Raw genomic sequence first — 19,482 nt, forward strand, 5'->3', positions numbered from 1 at the left:
AAAAATCACATTTGCCTCTCCTCTGGTTCAATCACATCAGTTTATCTTGCAAATAATGAATAATATTAGATAACACTCCCATTCAGTGATTTCCAACTGAATAACCCTCAGGTGACAAAAGAGTTAGTACTACTAGTGCCTATGGTCTTAATCTCACATTTTATACTGGAAAGTCTAGTCTCATCCCATTGCTAATGTGTCAGTCCTCATGATCATCCAACTCCTCCTGTGTATCTTGATCTTCCTGTGTAGCAATGACACCTTCTACATCCCATGAACATCTTCCTACTTTTTGTGCACTTTTAACAAAAAATTAAAAAGGTTGATTCTAAAACTGGAAGAACTGCACTCAATAATCTTCCTCTGAGTTTGACTTTTAAAGCTGCTGATTATTTTTCTTCTCCTTTCCCCCCCTTGCATTTCTTATACAAATCCCCATCTCCTTCAGTTTAATGAAAACCAGTATCCTTATCTAATGCTATAAAACACTTAACTGAATCCCACAAATACAAGATCTACTTTACTCTCTTCACCTAAAAAATGAGTTAACACATAACATGCAAGGTTAACATATTAGTCAGACACAATCTACCTTTAGTATACAGCAACTTTGTGTTGAGTTTTATCCTTTTTCACTTCCATGTCTTTATTTATACCTTCTTTTAAACTTTGTGCTGAGCCTGTGAATATTTCACGAAGTTAATGATGATTCCTTTTTTCTTTTTTCCCCCTTCTTTTCCTGAGCTAGAGACTATGCATTTCCTTCAAGCAGTATGACTGACTTAACAAAAAAAATTGACTCATGTTTTCACAATCACAATATCGAAACATTCCTGAGTAAAAAACAAAAGGGAGGGGAATTCAGTTCACATAACATTATCTAATTGGAATCTTCCCAGAAGAATTTGTGATGACAAGACAATAATATTGTCACATCACTTTTCCTCTGAATTCCAAGTTGCTCAATACAGACATTTGACCGAAACAGATATTTCAATATTTACTCTTTGCACTTATCACTAATTTGTTTATAATTTCCAGTAAATATGCATATCCACAAGTAAAAAACAGTTGCTCGTCAAAAGTAATTAGAAGAAACCGACAGAAAGCTACAGACATTGTAATTTAAATACTTTAACAGTCACAGATTAAGCTAACAAGCAACACAGCAAACATATTGAACCAGTTATGTAGCACTAGTTATAAAGAGATGCTTCCATGCACAGTAAGCTCACATCTCTGCTTCCATTTCTCTCTCTCCTTCAGTCTAAAGCCTCAAAGTCTAGAATAAGCACTTTTCAAATTGCCAGAGGGGTCTCAAAACCAGCCCGAATACCTTTTTCTTAAAACAGAGAAAAATTACTGCAAGATATATGAAAGGAAAAAAAAGAAAAAGGCTAAGAAGTAGTAAAAGGAAAAGACCTAGGGAAAAAAGGATCAGGAGATGAACCTTCCAAAGCACTGTACACTGGAGACTAAGGTAGAAAAAAACCCAAGTGAAAAACAACAATCAAAATCAAGAAGAGAGCACAGAACAAAATGTTATGTGCCTCTGAAGAAGTATTTTTATCCATCAACCGAATAACTAATGAAAATGGTCAACACAACTTCAACTTATCCTTGACTGCAAAAATAGCACAAATAATATAAGAACATAACAAGAATATTGCCTCCAGATCTTAAGTCATTGGAAAATGTCAAGTGGACAATGCTGAAACGGAGATGGGGATGGGGGGGAGGAAAAGATAAGTACAAGGAAAAAGAAAATGTTCTTTTCCATGACATAAAAACAAGTACAATAAGAATGAGAGGGACAACATAATGAAGCTGTGATGTACACTGTATACTTAGAGGTTAAAGCAGACATCCAGAAGACAAACTTATCTACTTCAGCTCATAAAATTTCCCATGAACTGTATTACTCACTAATCTTTACAAGCATGCAGAGTGGTTACTGAGAATGTCGTCCAAATATCCATTACAGTAAAAGAACATAAACAATGTTGCATATCTGACTACAATATCATTTTCTTTCTACATAAGAAACTCATGTCAAAAAACCACGTCACTCGCCAGCCTAGAGACTAAGCAAATGAGAGAATGAAGCAAACTCACTCATTTAATTTTATCATATATTTATACTGGAAGTATAATGCTAATAAAAATGTTACTAACAAAACCATCTCAGACCTAGGAATTCATAGAAATTAATTAACCTAAAAGACCACAGAGGAAGAAGGCCCAAGAAAGCTCACAGAGTGATCCTCATCATCTACATTAACTTACATTGAAATAACTAGTGTACATTGGGCTATGTTCTGTTCCCACTTGGAGGAATGTAAACATACAGCCACTAAATTGTATCATCCTGAGTAAAAAATTTTACCTATGATTTTAAACTTGGCAATTAAAGGATCGAAAGTAAGAACAAACTGAAAAAAACCACTTAATTCTGGCTTAGCAAGCCATCTCTCAGCAGCTGAGTGCAGTTAACTGAGGATGCATGGTCTCCTACCTCACTAGTTATCATCTCTGCATCCTCTGAAAATGTACTATCATGGCCAGCCACAGCTTCTGTCCAGAAATCTTCCCATCTGTGCCACCAGACTTGCAAAGAAATTAAAGATGAGATAGAGAGAGCTTGGTCAAATGGAAAGGGAGGGCACTGATCCTATCGAGATGCTGAAAACAACATACGGCCTTACAAAGAAAGCTTTATCTACACCTGGGAGGGGAAGGGAAGGGGTCTGTTAATCAATCATAGAGAAGTTTGGAAGGGGCAAAAAGGCTGGAAACCAAGAAGACAAGTGGTGAAGTCTTGCAGTGCTTTGATTCCTTTCTGCTTAAAAGCATAAAAAAATGCAGATTTCCTGGGGAAGCTTACTCATGAATAGCAGACATCACACCCTTTCAATTTTCAAACTTTAATGACCATAATGGATACACACCAATGACTGATAAGTAAATATAAAGTCATTGCTAATAAAAGCATACAAGTGACGCAACAAGGGTGCAGTAGTAGCAGTCACCAGTGCACACTGACTTGCCTCAGTCGGTCCACTGAATACAATTTAGAACTGAATATTAATATAGGAAAAAAGTTAGATCAAGATACTAAAGCATAAGGTTGCAGACTTGCTAAAATGTAGAAAATGTTTATAAGATGGTATGGAATTGTATCCTAGAAAGCAGGCACTCCAAAAGACTAGGAGGATAGAGATACCAAGGACTGTTAGATTAGAATCATAGAATTGTTTAGGTTGGAAAAGACCTTTAAGATCATCAAGCCCAACCATTAACCTAGCACTGCCAAGTCCACCACTAAACCATGTCCCTAAGCACCACATCTACACGTCTTTTAAATACCTCCAGGGGTGGTGACTCTACCACTTCCCTGGGCAGCCTGTTCCAGTGCTTGACAACCCTTTCGGTGAAAAAATTTTCCCTAATGTCCAATCTAAACCTCCCCTGGCGCAACTTGAGGCCATTTCCTCTTGTCCTATCACTTGTTTCTTGGGAGAAGAGACCAACCCCCACCTCACTACAAGCTCCTTTCAGGCAGCTGTAGAGCACGATATGGTCTCCCCTCAGCCTCCACTTCTCCAGACTAAACAAGCCCAGTTCCCCCAGCCACTCCTCACAAGACCTGTTCTCCAGGCCCTTCACCACCTTCGTTGCCCTTCTCTGGACATGCTCCAGCACCTCAATGTCCTTCTTGTAGTGAAGGGCCCAAAACTGCACACAGTATCCGAGGTACAGCCTCACCAGTGCCAAGTACAGGGGGACGATCACTTCCCTGCTCCTGCTGGCCACACTATTTCTGATACAGTTCAGGATGCTGTTTGCCGCCTTGGCCATCTGGGCACACTGCTGGCTCATGTTCAGCCGGCTGTCAGCTTGCACTGCCAGATCCTTTTCCGCTGGGCAGTCTCCAGTCACTCATCCCCAAGTCTGTAGCGTTGCGTGGGGTTGTTGTGACCCAAGTGCAGGACCTGGCTTGTCTTTTGGCACATGGGGATGGCCTGCTCTTGTACCTTTAGGATTTCCTTCTTGAAGCATGTCCAGCCTTTCTGGACTCCTTTGCCCTTCAGGACTGCCTCCAAAGGGACTCTGTCAACCAGGCTCCTAAACAGGCCAAAGTCAGCCCTCCAGAAGTCCAAGGTGGCAGTTCTGCTGACCCCCCTCCTTACATTTCTGAGAACCGAAAACTCTGTCATTTTGTGATTGCTATGCCCAAGACGGCCTCCAACCATCATATCACCCACAAGTTCTTCTCTGTTCACAAACAACATATCCAGCAGGGCGCCTTCCCTAGCTGGCTCCCTCACCCGCTGTGTCAGGAAGTTATCTTCCACACACTCTGGGAACCTCCTGGACTGTTTCCTCTGCGCTGTATTGTATTTCCAGCAGACATCTGGTAAGTTGAAGTCCCCCACGAGAACAAGGGCTAGCAATTGTGAGACTTCTCCCAGCTGCTTAAAGAATATTTCATCTGCCTCTTCATCCTGGTTGGGTGGTCTATAAAAGACTCACCATGGTACCTGCTTTGTTGGCCCTCCCCCTGATTCTTACCCATAAACACTCAACCCTATAGTCACAATCATTAAAACCTAGACAGTCAAAACACTAACATACTGGGCTACCCCACTGCCTCTCCCTCCTTGCCTACTCCTTCTGAAGAGTTTAATCTCCTTCTGTTGATCACGTGTATCCAAAATGGTTATTATGACCCTTGCCTTAGTAAACAAGTTTACCTTTACTGAATGGAACTAAGGCTCAGCTGCTGATGTCCACCTCCTTAAGAATTCCCACTTCTGCTTCACTGACACTAATGTCAGACTTGAATCTAAATCGGTAAGGTGATTAGACTCCACTTTCTCCTCTTTTGTCATGGAATAGAGCCTCAAAGCTAAAAGAGTTTCGGGTTGTTTGGGTTTTTTTCCGGATATGATTTCTGCTTTGATCACAACAGGGGATTCAGCTCATTTCAGTGAAACTAATCATCAAAACAAATCGTGGCGCCAAAGTACCTGATGCTGTGAGTGTAGCTATCCTTTCCATGACAACCACCAACTTAACCGGCATTCCTCTTTAAAATATCCTAAAAAGACAAGCAGATCTTCAGACAATCTTGGGAATTAGCATTTTGGAAGAGATGTTAACTGTATGTTCCTTCACAGAACACGAGCAGCCACCAAAATCACTACTGTGGACAAGACCTGAAGAGAAACTGTAACACAGTGGTTGCTGGTGCGTTCTGTGTTCAGACTCCATACACTCTGTCATAAAAGAATGTTGAAAACATTTCTTGAGAAATTTTGATACCTCCTTAATCTGTCACAGAACTTTCAGTTCAAAAGACAAAGACCTTGGACTAGGAGAGAGTATCATTCCAGTCAGATCTTACTGAGTTATAATCTGTTTAAAATTAGCCACTAACCTTCTTACTTCCCTCAGGAAAATTGTGACAGCCTCTCAAACTAACAATTGTGCTCTAACAGCAGGTCACCTGTGTCATTACCAGAAAAAGCAGGCAAAGGAAAGAAAATTTATTCACTGGTAACCAATGTTCAGGTTCTGGACAAAACCGAAAGGCCATAACAAAACAGAAGGCCACCTAGGCTTGCTTCCATTGAACTCACTATGTCGTATGTCTCTTGACTGAAACATCCACAGTTCAGCAGAAGTACAGGAAAAAGATAAGGGTGAACAAAAATCTAACTGTGGAAACAAAGAAACACACCCAAAATGTTGCTGCTCCTGCAAGAGCGTTCTGAACTGGTGCTTATTTTTATACACACCAACAGTGCTAGTCTGCTGTCTGTATCCTGAAAGCAAAGCTGCCTTGAAACAATCAGGTCTAGAGAAAGCACATCCAGTGAACTGCAAAGTCAACAGACTGAAGAGATTGACAAGGTGCTGGGGCAGGCTGTTGGCTCTGAAGATCTTTGAATCAGAAGGTGTACAGCTCTCCCAAGTGGAAGAGCAGTGTTGAAAGCCAGACGTTAAGAAACCAAAGATGATGAGGAGCTGTATTTCACCTCTTTATGCTTTCAGTCTAAGTGATAACAAGAAAAGTCACAGCTGAAACTTGGAGAGACAGATCTGGAGCCAGAAGTGCCTTCTTCAGAGCAGAGAAAAATCTGAGGAAGTTGAAAACCCAAAGAAAAGAACCCTGTCCACTGAAGGAAGCTCCAGGAGACATAGCCAAAATGTGAGCCAAGGACCACAAAAGGAAAGGGCAGTCCTCCCAGCAGACAGGGTAAGAAAGCAAATGTCCTGGAGAGGACACTATATCCTGAAAGAAAATGAAAAAAAATATTAATTAAGAGAAGAATAAAGTATCAGGGCTTTGGAGCTCCTCCATAAATAGAGCCAGGAGGTCACTGACAAAACTACTTAATCTTGGGTGAAAACAGTTTAGAAGGCCGCAGTAGTGTAAAATGTCATGCCTAACACATCATATTTTAGGCATGAAGAGTGATGAAGCACCTAGATGCTCTACAGCTAAGCTAAAAAGATTTTAATGATACCAGGTAAGTGCACTGACTTGGAGAATGAAGAGACACTGTACTGGGAATACTACCCAGAAAGCTCGCTCACTATTCTGTCAGCTTGATTTTTAGTCTACATAACATTATTTTAACAGGTGTCAATGTAATACTGTAAATACACTTAAGAGTATGTATTTTATTGATCCCTGATAGGTTAAATGCACCCATTAATGCAGTGGATGGTAGTGACAGGATGCATTTGTCTTAAGGATTACAGGCACAATGTGCCAGGACGCATCACCTAACACCATTTTGTGAGCACTGTGGAAATTCTCTGTAACAGGGTGAGGGGACAGCAGAAAAATCACTTTTGGACAGAATTAATGGAGTCTATAGATTCCACAGCAGAATATGGGTTTTCTGATCCCAGATACTCTATGTATTTTTATGAATTAAAACACTGTAGAAATTAAACATTAGCTGTCAAAAATTTTACTGCAGGAATAAATATCCTCTGTCATTTAAGGAATTTTTTTTTTTTAAGCCAACCATACTAATCACTATTGTCTAAACTGATAGCTACTGGCAATGGCAAAGCTCATCACCTGCAAGCTCCCTTGCCACTGTTCTGTTGGGAAAACTATCTTAAGACAAACAGATGTTTCTGCTGTTTTAAACCAACAGGAAATGGACTGACTTTCTCCCTCTTCCTTTCCTAGAAACAAATACTAGCAAAGAAAAATCCTAGCACAGCTGTACTCAACACTTTCCTTACAACAATATGTCTGTGTGGGAGGCAGGCAATGAGTGGGAACAAACAGACCAGGGGAAGTGAAATGTAGCATGCCGAAGATGAACACAAAGAATTCATTTAAGAGTCTGTGAGTGGATTGTTACACCATAATGTTGAGACACTAGCAGGGTAATAAAAGCATGATGTACAAGACTTTGCTTTAAGATATGATCTGAATGCTATCTCAACTGGTAATGTACGAAACTGAATCAATTATCAGCTGGCAATCTCAATCTCTTCCAAGTGAATAGATGTTCAAATCAGCAGAAAGCTTCATTAGTATGAACAGACTGCAGGTTTGGTGGCCGAGTTGGAGCCTTATCTTTAAGGAAATGTCTCTAGGTCAAGCCTGAGAAACGAAATAATATCGTGAAATGCAGAATTCTTGCTGTCCTTGTGTGGATAAAGGAAACACTTCTATTTTCACTGCTGACAAACTGGCACTAGATTTACATTAAAAGGGGAAAATGCCATTGAAGTTATTGCATTACAGCCTCAATCCTTATAGAAGAAGAAAACTTGAAGAAAATTATGAGACAAAACATTGCAGCAAGCCTGGTTTTAATCGATTTATGCGGGAATTCCAACATTTTAAAGTCATGGAAAGCTTCAGAATAGAAAAAGGCAACTTTTGAAAGAGTGCTTCTGCTGTGAGTCTTGCACCAAACCACAAATTTATGCTGCCATCTAACGGTCTAAATCAGCCATTTCCAGCTGAACAATTAAATTGCCAATCTGATCGCTTGCATTACTTTTAGGACTATTCTTTCTTTCCCTAAGTTTTAATTCTCTGAAACCCGTATCTGTTGTTTAGAATGAAATTAGAGTGTATTTAGGAAGATACAGCCTATTCTAACCAAACTCTTAATTTCTATTTCCAAATAGTTTTTAGTATTTCTTCCAAGTTTTTTTGTCCATTTGTCCAAAAGGTTGGGATGAGGGCAAGGAATGTAGAAAGGAGTTTTCGCAGAGTCAGTCAGTAAACATCTTTATCATCACACCTCTTAATGTATAAAATGCAAATTTTAAGGACAAAACTTTGCAACACTGCCTGGAAAGGCAGGCAAACCACCTCCAACTCTTTCTGGCCTTTTTAGGTGAGGGATGTCGTACCCTATAGCTGAAGTCTGAAGCCGACAACAGTAGCACAGTAAAAATCCCAGTGCCACCCCGCACTGCTCCTGACTAAGGGGTTTATTCTGCTGTGACTAACTCAGCTTAACACAACAGGCTTCGGAACAGAGGGTCCACTTCACCTGGGGAGCAAGGGCACTGGTGTCCACAGCCTAACAGCTTTTTGCAGCAAAATACTACTTTGTTCAATCAAAAGCATTTCAGTACTTGCATGTCTGCGTCTCTGCAGAGCTGTTATTACCCAGATATGTCCCAAAGGAGTTTGTTCTTCTGATACTTCTCTCTCCCTCTTCTTTCTGGGGATAGGGTTTTATCTTTTTCCAGTCCTTCCACTGCGATAGTCAGATGACTCCCACTATAGCACTCATAAAATTATTACAATTCAACATTCTTAGGATTATTTCTCAGAGTACAATTCAGCTCTAGATTCAGATGCCTAAATTTATGTATTTAGTTAATGTGTAGAAACTAAGTTGCTATTACAGAGAAGCTCTAGAGAGTTCCATACAAAATATAGACATCCTAGTTTTTGGCATGACAAACAGTATTCTCGACTAGTGACTGCTCTGACTAGACCTTCCTCTGGTTATAATGGGAGACTGGCTTTCTAGTACACAGGCAGAGACTATTTTAGAGGCATATGAGCTTGGATCTGAATCCCACCAGTACTGTAAGGAACAGCATCTAGCTGCCTAAATACAAGCACACAGTGCCATTTGAGATGCAGTCGTGTACCCAAGACATCTGCAAGATGTGACACAGGACTGATCCATGAAAAGCACAAATTTCCCACGAATAGCTGGAGTCCTGGTAGATTATATGAAATGTTATGATGACTGAACCCCGCTTTTAGGGATTCCTTCAAGTGCCTAGATTTAGCTACGCGGGGCCATTTGAAATGCTCTAGGGTATCCTGCCCGGCCTTCAGCTGCCACTCTAGTAAAGGTCTCCTCTAGGTCTTCTGCCAAATCCACTGGTTCCATGTGGATGCCCCAAACACCCTACAATGTCTTGAGTGGCACTAGAGGCCTACATTTAGGCAACCTAGCATCCTCACATCTGCCACAATGCATACGCTTGGGAAAAAAAAAAATCTGCTTTGTACACAGCTGTGCATAAAATCCTCCTCTGTTGCAGAAAGCCTCAACAGGACAAAACCTCAATAACTGGAATTCAGCAACAGAAAATAAGCTAACCATGTGCCTAGAGTCATAAAAAGACTCCACAGAGTAATCTGAACCTTTTCCAGGCTACTGGCTGATTTAATCAATACCAAGTCTTTCAGATCCAACAACTCTTTACATTATGCACTGGACTACCTGTGCCTCAAATGGCTGAGGCTCTCCACGCAGAGAGAGGTCTCCTGCTAGAAGGGAAACAGGGTGCTCAGGCAGTGCAGAAGGACTTCTAAAGGTCAGGAGAATTTCAGGCTTCATTCTTTTTCTGTAAATTCAATTAACTGGGTTGTATAATTGTAGTTTATCCCAGGGACACTACCACTTTGCCTGACATGCTTACAGTATTATCACACCATCCAAATTCCTCAAAACCTAGCATGAAACTGCTTTAATTACTTTATTTCCATTCTTTAGCTTTGTATTTTCCTTGTTCCTATACTTCACAAGTGTTTTTAATTTTGAAAGCCTTTTTTCAGTAAAGGTTTTTCAAGCACTCTAGATTGTGGTGAGACACATTTTAAAGAATTTTATATAATAAGCAAATAACTTCTAAATTCTGCCCCCAAAAAAGGGTTGAGTTTTGTGATCTCTTTAACACTACTTTCTATACTAAGACATCAAAAGCTGCTGTTCAGTTTCTAGCGGTTTTATTTCTTGGCTGAAAACAGTTTAGGTAAGTCTGCAAGATATCATTTCTATTTTGTCATTTACAGACATTCTATAATTGAAAATACTGCAAGATAATTAAACTTCAGAATTACTCTTTTCAATTCTAACTGAAGGAAAAATAACTTATAATAAAACAAACCAGCATTCAATGGTGACAAGGCAAGCTGGATGATCCTGCAGTCAGAATCAATATTTTATTTTATTATTTAATTGCTCCAATTTGAAGAGCCGTGTTTTAAATTTATTTTACATGGCTTAAGCCAACTGCATACTCAGGGATGCGAGAGAGTATGGGTTCTAGCATTGGCTACAGATATGAGTAGTATGCACACGTTTCATCCTCAGCCCTGCCAGTATTTCTCAAACATGACCCACCCTTTCAAAGTTTAGCTTCTTCTGAATAGCGTGCCAGTTCTACTGAATCATGCCAACTGGTGTGCTGACTAATGTGCAATCCAAATCAGTTAGTCCCTGAAAGCATCAGCACCTCCTTCCCCAGGATCAGTTTGTAAAGCTCTTAGATATAAGAAGCCATACAAAACACAACGTTCACCACTTTTAGTTTTTCTGTAATGTATATTTGAATTGAAAGGTCCTCAATGTGCCTTTGTGGCAAAATTGCTCAAAACTCCAACTTGTGAGGCTTTAAATAGACAGTACACAAGTAAATTTTGAGAGCCAAAACAGTTTTTTCCTTTATTATAATCTCTGTTAGTAACATAGAAATAAAAAGTTGACGAACATGACTGGATTCAGGCTTGAAAGCTTTTTTTAAAGCTCTGCCTTATCAGAGGTCATCAAGCTCCCTAGTACCAAACCTGCATGGATTTTACTTGAACAAAGGAAATCTAGAGGACTCCTAAGCTGTCTTATCAGAGGGAGATGAGAAAAGTTTGAAGTTTTTATCTATATTGTGCAATGAACTGCAGTATACTGATACCCAACCTACCACAGACCTAAGCTGATATCTTCACATGATTCAGCTCAGCATCAGACAAACTTTATCAACTCGGGTCAAGATGCAGTGTAATGAAAATGACCCAGTGCTGGTAACTATCTAGCAAGTATTGCATTCACTAGCTTGAGTGAAGAGACAGGTTAACACATCCATACCTCATCCACTCCCAAGAGGGACTGTATTTTATCTACTCAGCTACCCCTGAGAAGGGAGCAGACTTACCATGCACTTCCTAACTCAGCACAGGAAGAGACTTCCAAGGGTAACACCCTACCCTAGTGTTACACACTGCCTTAAATGCCTGACCCTCTGCCATGCTGAGTTTTGCATTTGTAATTCTGAGCCTGCCTTCTCTCGCAGCTCTGTAACCCTTCACCTAAGCTGCCTGGCCAGTGTTTTCCAGAGTTTCTCTAGCTGTATTTTTCCCTTGCTGTTCTCCCCGCACAGTTATTCTCAAGGCCTTTCACCTGCAAATGAATAGGTTGACAGTGTTGTACCTATACTGTACCGAGACCCCTCTCTCCTCTGCCCTCTCCCATCCCTTGGTATACATTGCAGAGCCCAATAACATGCATGCACAAAGCTCAATAAACAGCCAGCGTTCAACACCTGCCCTGATGCAGCACTACCAGCATCATAAGGAGGAATGAGCAACGGGGAGCTGTAGCAGGTCCTGATGAAAAACACAGAATTACTATGGGAAAGTGTCATGGGGAACACTTACTGCATCAGAGAGGACACCCATCTGGGAGATCCCACCCCTTCCCTTCCAAGCCAGCCACCGGGAAAACCTTCTCCTTTCCCTTTTTTCCCCTTTCACTTGTTTGCTTTCCTTTTTTCCAGGAACATAACTTTCACCTGCAGTATCAATTTACGCCACCAGATGCAGACCTTGCAAATGGATCTTTGTACCTTGCATGTAAACCTGTTTCAACATCCTCTGTGCAACACTATAAATATACTCTGCTACATGTGAGTGTAGTTCCTCACACGCTTAAATCAACCTGAGCTGCCCTTAACTTCCAGACACTTCCACTCCAGAGAGGGCACAAGCTCCTGTGTGACTAGGTGAGGAGGTATTTAAGTACAGTTGTAAGCCCAGGAGTAACTTCTCACTTTCTCTCCCCCTCAAACTGATTCATTTCCAAGCAGCTCAACTCCCAGTGCTGAAGCTAGGAAACTTGCAGGGACACAAAGGCTGGAGACAAAGGATGGAGGAGGAATCACTGCCACCTCAACATAACTCATCTTAGCCTGACATGGAAGCTAGCCCTCAACTTTGCATACAAAAGCAGTTCTTAGACCACGCTTCCATGAGTTACTGAAAAGGATCTTTTGTGCCTCTTGAAACACTAGACTTAACTGGTCTAAAGATATGCCCTGGGATGAACTTAATACTTCATTTTGCCTCAAGCCTTTCATTTTGTCAGAATCAAAGGTCCCTAATGCAATCTCATAATCTTAATCTGTATCTTCACCTATTTGAAAAATACATTGTTTTTAAACAAAGATCAGTAAAGGGAATTTAGTCACAGTATAAAAGACAAAACTGGCTTCCAACTTACTTAACATATTTTGTATCCGTTTTAATAACAGATAATAATCTACAGTCAGAACCTGGTGAAAATGAAAAATACTGATTACAGCATATTACCTACATTATTTTTCAAATATTATTTTTAAACAGTCTGTATGGTCTGAATTTACTCGGCAACTCCAAGAACACTTCTATTCTACTACCTGACTGCTAAAAATCAGCAAATGAATGCTAAATACAACAAGGCAGTAGAAGATAATAAATGTAACATATCATACCACAGGAACGTAATACTCATTCTTTCTAATAATTATGAGACGCAAAAAAATGAATAGCAAATCCATTAAGCAAACCTTTATAAGAAAAGCAAGATTTTTCACTGATAAAACATGCTATTAGGAATTCCTGACCTGTTTTGTTTTTTCTTATTTTACAGATTAAACTTGGTACCACTTCTGGAGCTCCAAAAGACCTGATCTAATACAGTTCCTCTGCAAAAAAATAATATTCTACAGCATGTGCTTCATATTTCAGACTTCTATTGCTATGATAACAGATCCAGAATCGGTCTCCAGACTTCCCTCCAGTGAGGGTGGGCAGGGGGCTCACAGCAATCCCAGCTGGCAGAGGAGCAGGATCCTGCACATCAAGGAGCCAGCGACCCACACTGAAGCCAGCCTGAGCCAGTGCGGGCTGCACTGTGCTGCAGGGCCCACGCCCAGCGTGGCTCGCAGGACAGGGCCATGCCACACAAACCCCTTAGCCGCAGGACTCTCGCTGCAAGAGGGTCCCACGGGCAGCTCCCCCTCAGTACCATGTGCGTGGCCCTGCTTTATCTAACAGGGCAGCAAGAAGTTCTCATGAAAACATTGTTCCTGTTTTGACTATAGCAATGACAGGGTTGTCTCCTTGTAAGAAAATCCTGTAAGAGTGTGGATGACCAAGAAGGGAAGAACCTCTGCTATGGCCAAGGTCTGCATGACATGCTGCACATGAGTTGCAGGCCTGTTCGATGCTGCACTGCTCAGGGCTCCCAGCATCCGAAGGGGTGGAAGATTATCCATGCTATTCTCTTCTTATATTGTCAGCTCTAATAAATAGTACTTTAAATAACACCTTACAGAGTCTAAGTGCCTTTCATAGTGGGATCATAACGGACCAGCACCTCCCAATGCAAAACAAGGCAATGAACAATTATTTCCGACACAGCAATAGTCCTAAATCAGTACTATATGGCATCACTCTTCTGTCTCCTCTTTACTCTGCTGTTCACCTGTAAGCTGGTCTACGCACAGGGAGTATGTGTTCATGCAGATAGACAGGCATATCTAGCTATTTACTACTTAGTTTTAGTTATTTATCAATTTACTAGCCACAGCATTATTAGCTATCCTGTGTGGGCAACCACACTCAAATAAGCACACTGAAGCAGACAAGCATAGATTCTGGCCTTCTGTCCCACCCTGCCTGTTTGTTTTGTGATCAGAAAAGTCAAATGTCCTTGGCTACCTAATGTGCCCAGAGAAACACAGTTCATGTACTGTTTCACCCTACCATGCAAACACTGTTCCCATGAAAGAAACTTCCCAAAGAAGCAAACTTAAAAGACTGCACTAGACATACTAACCATTTTCTATGAAAAGAAACAAAATCTTAAAAGTTAGCAACTGCTAAGTGTTTTGGGGTTCTACTTCCACAAATATAGTCCTGTAAATAAGTTCAAATTCCAGAATTCTCCATTTCATGTTTTTTTACTAGCTTGCATTTTTTCCAGCCTAGCCTTTTTATCTGTTAGTCAAACTAATCTCATTATAAAAGCTATTCAAATAAATGTAGGATTTCTAAACACTAAGAAAACTCATTTCAGGCACCACAGTTAGCTTTTTAAGCCATGACATATGTAAGCAGAGACTCAGGTCAGCAGTGACTAGAAATATAACACAACTAATACAGTAATCAGGCACTGTTCTGTAGAGTAATGGAAGAGTTTTCTTTCAGGTTATTTTTGTCTTTTACAGTTCTAATTATTGTTGCTATTAAAAAAAAAGAAAAATCAGAAAGAAATGTCAAAACCAAAAAGCTATAATGATTTAAAAATCTGGGGAAAAGCAAAATAAGATTAAGTCAACTGACATATTTTCCTTAGACAATTCTGAAACGCTGCGTTTTCATTTCAAACTCCTTAATTTTTAAACATTGCTGTAAATTCAGTTTCTAATAAAAGAGTAATTTTGAACAAAAAACACTTGTTCATAGCTCATATCCTCGTTCTTTCTGATAATTGTGAGATGCTTAAAAATGAACAGGGAATCCATTAAGCAAACCTTTATAAGAAAAGCAACATTTTTCACTGATAAAACATGCTACTAGGAATTCCTGACCTGAATTGTTTCAGGTTTTTTTCTTATTTTACATATTACACTTAGTACCACTTCTGGAGCTCCAAAAGACCTGTTCTAATACAGTTCCTCTGAAGAAAAATAATGAAAAATTGAGGAAAAAAACCCTACCTCAAGGAAAGAAGTTCTTGGAATTGCAAATTAATATCTATATATTACCTTAAGTTTCTCTCAGGCTGTTGCATTAGATACAAATCGCATTTAATTCAGGATGAGCCAGAACAGTGTTTCTGTCTGTACTAAAATTGTACAAATATCAAAGATGAAGGTGTTTCAAAACTTCAGAGCATATTCAAAAATGAAATATTTGGATAGTCAGTCAAGAAAAGTGCTCCACCCACTTAAATTTTCAAATTTTTTAAATATTTAAGAATTTGATAGTTTAAAAACTAAATTTTGAATACCACCTTCTCAACAATCACTCCAACTTACTACAGTAATGACAGTATTGACGGAGGACTCTGTACATAGATTTCAAAACTGTGAAATAAAGCATTTTTCCTAACGAAACACTGAGGATTAAAGAATTGAGATAGTTGACCAGGCAGAACGGTTAAAAAAATGGAAACCTGAGAATGATTTCAAGCCAATTTTCAAAATGCAGCCCTGCTAATTTTGTATCAAATTTCCAAGGAAAGAGTGCTTCATTTTTAATGACACTGATTCTAATCAAGTGACACAACAAGAAAAGCAAAACCTCTCTCTGTAGTTAAATGCTCTGTCTTCTCACTGCCATGGCTGTATACTGTAATTCCAGTACGCACATTAAAAATATAGCAACAGCTGGTTTACATGTCTTTATTCCTTGTGACATGCTGAGGGCACCTGTCTTCATTTAGCAGGAGATTATGTGTGTTTCTCAATCAGGCTGCAGAGACCCTCCTTAGTAAAAATCTTAGGTTTATATTACTCTGAAATAACTTAGGAAGTTCATAAAGATTTAGAACACATTGACAAGCAAAGGATAAAAACCATCAAATAACAGTAAAAGTACAAACCTCTGATTGTACATGCCCCGAAAATTATAATTTGCTCTATAATTGGGAATTGGCTTTGGATCTAATGGCCTGTAGATGGCAGGCTCTCCTCTTTTCATAGCCAGGCCATTCAGCTCCACTGTTGGAGTTATACTGCCTGCAAAAAACAAAGAATACATGTAAGGCACTTAAACCACAAATAACACAAAACACAGAAGCAGGACTGAGAACAGCAGCAAAAAGAGAGGTCCATATATTTTTTTGCTCTTAAATTAAAAAGAAGCAACTACAATAGTATTTCAGTTTCTCTAAAAGATAGGAATATAGATGCCAACCTAATCACAAGCAATGAAAAAGAACATTTAAACATTAATCTCAGTGCATTCTCTATGCAGTTTCAGTAGATTAATCTTCATTTATGAATGAGAAAGCCAGTGCTATAATCAAGCTGTTTATTGATCTTTCCAAAGTGCTTATAATACATCACGACACCTTCTGAAACTACAAAGATAAAAGAATAGCGTCTCTTCCTGCTGAATACTATTAATTAAAACCACAAATGGAGCAAAGAGGCATTGAAACAAGCAAGCAGTAACAGGCATTACTGCAGTCATTTGGTAATCTTACAAAACACTAGAAAAAAATGTTTCATTTGCAAGACTTGAAAACTTAAGACTACGAGTTAAAACTCACCATCTAACAGGAATGACCTAACAAACTGAAAATACAAATGCTGGAAATCAGTGGCACTAGAGCCATCTACTGGTGACAGAACACAAAAATAGAAAGTGGCCAACACTTGCCCACTTGTATGGTCTCCAAAATACCAAATAAAAAACTACACTGTGACTTAATTACTTTATTTTTTTTAAATAAAATGTTCAGCTACAGTATTACCCACTTGCACTGTTGTAAGAAAATCCTAAATGAGCTAAACGTACATTCCAATAAAAAGGATTTAGTATTTTCTCAAAATATTTTCATAAGAGGTTTAAATGAATCTAGCCTTAAAAAAGCTATGATGAATTTGCCAGTCTGCCATTGAAGTTTTGTATGTCAAATGATGAAAATTTTCATGCAATACTTATTCAAAAAATTCTATCAACAGTTTTTATATTTTCCAGACGAAGGAATAACTATGAAGTCAACTACATAATAAAAATGCATAATGTCATTTTGATGAGAAGATACCTGTGCATATAAAGCACATCTTTCTTAAAGCAAAATTAGCGTTGTTAGTCAAAAGTTCTCATGACCTTTTATTTACACCACAGATGCAATTTCCAGGACTGGACTGGATAAAATTTCCAATTTCATTGGAAAACTAGCTAAAATAACTCTCTGGGAAAAATGTTTTAGTGTGGTAATAATGGTCAGTTCAATCTGTATTTGTCCTGTCTGTCTACTGTCGATCACATACAACCACTTTGTACACATTCAAGCCTTATCTAAATAATATATTCACTTCCAGTTCAACCATTTTAGGTATGTGCATTAAAAATTTTCCTGTGCAAACTCACTAGAGGTTCTTCATTACACTACCATAGTTGTAAAACAGATTCTCATCCTCCAACTTAACTCACATCTTGTTCAATTTATTTATTAGTGGTATAATATTCCAACACTTCAACAACATTTAACACAGAGTAAAATGTCACACCTGGATTATTGTTAACATTATTTTTGGGTGGTCTAGGCGTTGGTTTGGGAAGGGTAGTTTCATTCAATGCTTTGCTAGCAGCAGCATGTTGGGCCTTTTTAATACTGCTTCCTTCAGCTTCCCATGTCTGCTCTCCAAGAGTCAGCTGCACTGTGAACATCTTCAAAGACAAAGAACAGGTAAACACTGGCAATGCTACTAAAAAAAAAAAAAAAAAAAAAGTAATTTTGTAATAATTCTGAATGGATATAAATGACTGCACACTCTTCAAGGCAGCAGAGAATTTGGCCTGAATAGTTTTACCCAGTGAAAGAATTTCTCACACAACCTAATTTCGGAAAATAATGTGTATTGTTAGGGCACAGTCACAACTCAAATACATTAAAAAATATAAAGTAAGACAGAAAACAAGTATTATCTTTTTGAATGAAACTGCAGCTCTTTAATGTGGAATCTATAGTGAAGGCAGGAACTGTAAAAATTCAGAGTTTAGAAACAGACTACTGATAAAAACCATATATATTTCAAAATCTGCAATAAAAGATTATTTCAAGCAGTATCTATGCTGTGCAAGTTGTGAAGATAAAACTCAACACATATTTAAGATATTAGATAGAGTCTAGCTTCTGCAGGATATGTACATGCTCTGTTTAAATTTGAGCATCTAAGAACAAGAGAAAGGGTAAGAACTCAATGCCTTTTCTATATCAATTCCATACATGTAAGGCAGGATTTAATAGTCAGATATACACAGCAAACTAAGATATACCTACCTCAGAAAACAGACTAACTTACTTGACGCAATGTAAAGAAATCTACATATTAGTGGGAGCAGTACATAAAGTAAAATTTTCATTTTGATAGTTATTTGCTCTATCACATTTAAAATAACTAAAATCGCTGGATCCAGGACCAGGTATCTAAAGACAGGCATGATGGGCAGCCTTTAAATTTGGCTTTATATACATTTTCATTTAGCAGGTATTTGCAAACAAGCACTTGAACACAAGTATGTATGTGTCTCCCAACTCAGCCCTACACACATGCACACAGCGCATATGAACTGAATACTACAAATACATACTTGCGTCTTAATTATAGGCTTGAATTTTGGCCTACTGCCATTTTCAGAAGCACAGTGCAAGTCCCCATATCACAGTTCCTATCGCCATGTCATTTTTTCCACAGCACTCATGACAATTTCCTCACAGACAAGGGGGAAGAGAGAAATAGTCTCTTAATTTTGCACTGTCAAACCCTACCCCCACCAGAAAGCTAAGTTGGGTAATAAGCTAAATACCAACAATTACATAAATTATCTATAAACATACATCCTTATTACTAAAAGGATTTTGATTTCTGGATTTGGAGTTTATATATTTTATATTTTGCAAGTAAGTAGCAGTGTAGTATTTTTATAGGAGGAGAATAACTTGAATTTCAATTAAAATGTGATGAATAATGGCTAGTTATCTACCTATAACTCTTAGTGCTTAGAGCAATAAACAGGAATTCAAGATAATAAAGGGCTTGCTCAGTAAACTTCTATAGCCAGAGATCTAACCTTCTCACTTAGCCTATCTGACAAAAAAACTCCTGCAAAAAACCACACACAGTAGTAGATGGGAATTTAATTAAAGGAATAAAACTGCCTAAAACCAAAATCTGGAGCAGCCCATGAAG

General features: G+C 38.9%; 1 protein-coding gene across 1 annotated transcript in view; it reads right to left on the reverse strand.

The window, feature by feature from the left end:
- The window catches only part of STAU2 (staufen double-stranded RNA binding protein 2), a 168,398-nt gene that overhangs the window by 126,641 nt on the left and 22,275 nt on the right, over positions 1-19,482 (reverse strand). Inside the window, exons 4-5 of the mRNA XM_086465158.1 lie at positions 17,800-17,959; positions 16,161-16,296 (exon numbers count right to left, since the gene is read on the reverse strand). Coding sequence (XP_086321284.1) covers positions 16,161-16,296; positions 17,800-17,959 — 296 coding nt within the window. The remainder of the gene's footprint in view (positions 1-16,160; positions 16,297-17,799; positions 17,960-19,482) is intronic.

Source organism: Leptosomus discolor, chromosome 5 (assembly GCF_034619465.1).
Source record: "Leptosomus discolor isolate bLepDis1 chromosome 5, bLepDis1.hap2, whole genome shotgun sequence".
NCBI lineage: Eukaryota > Metazoa > Chordata > Aves > Leptosomiformes > Leptosomidae > Leptosomus > Leptosomus discolor.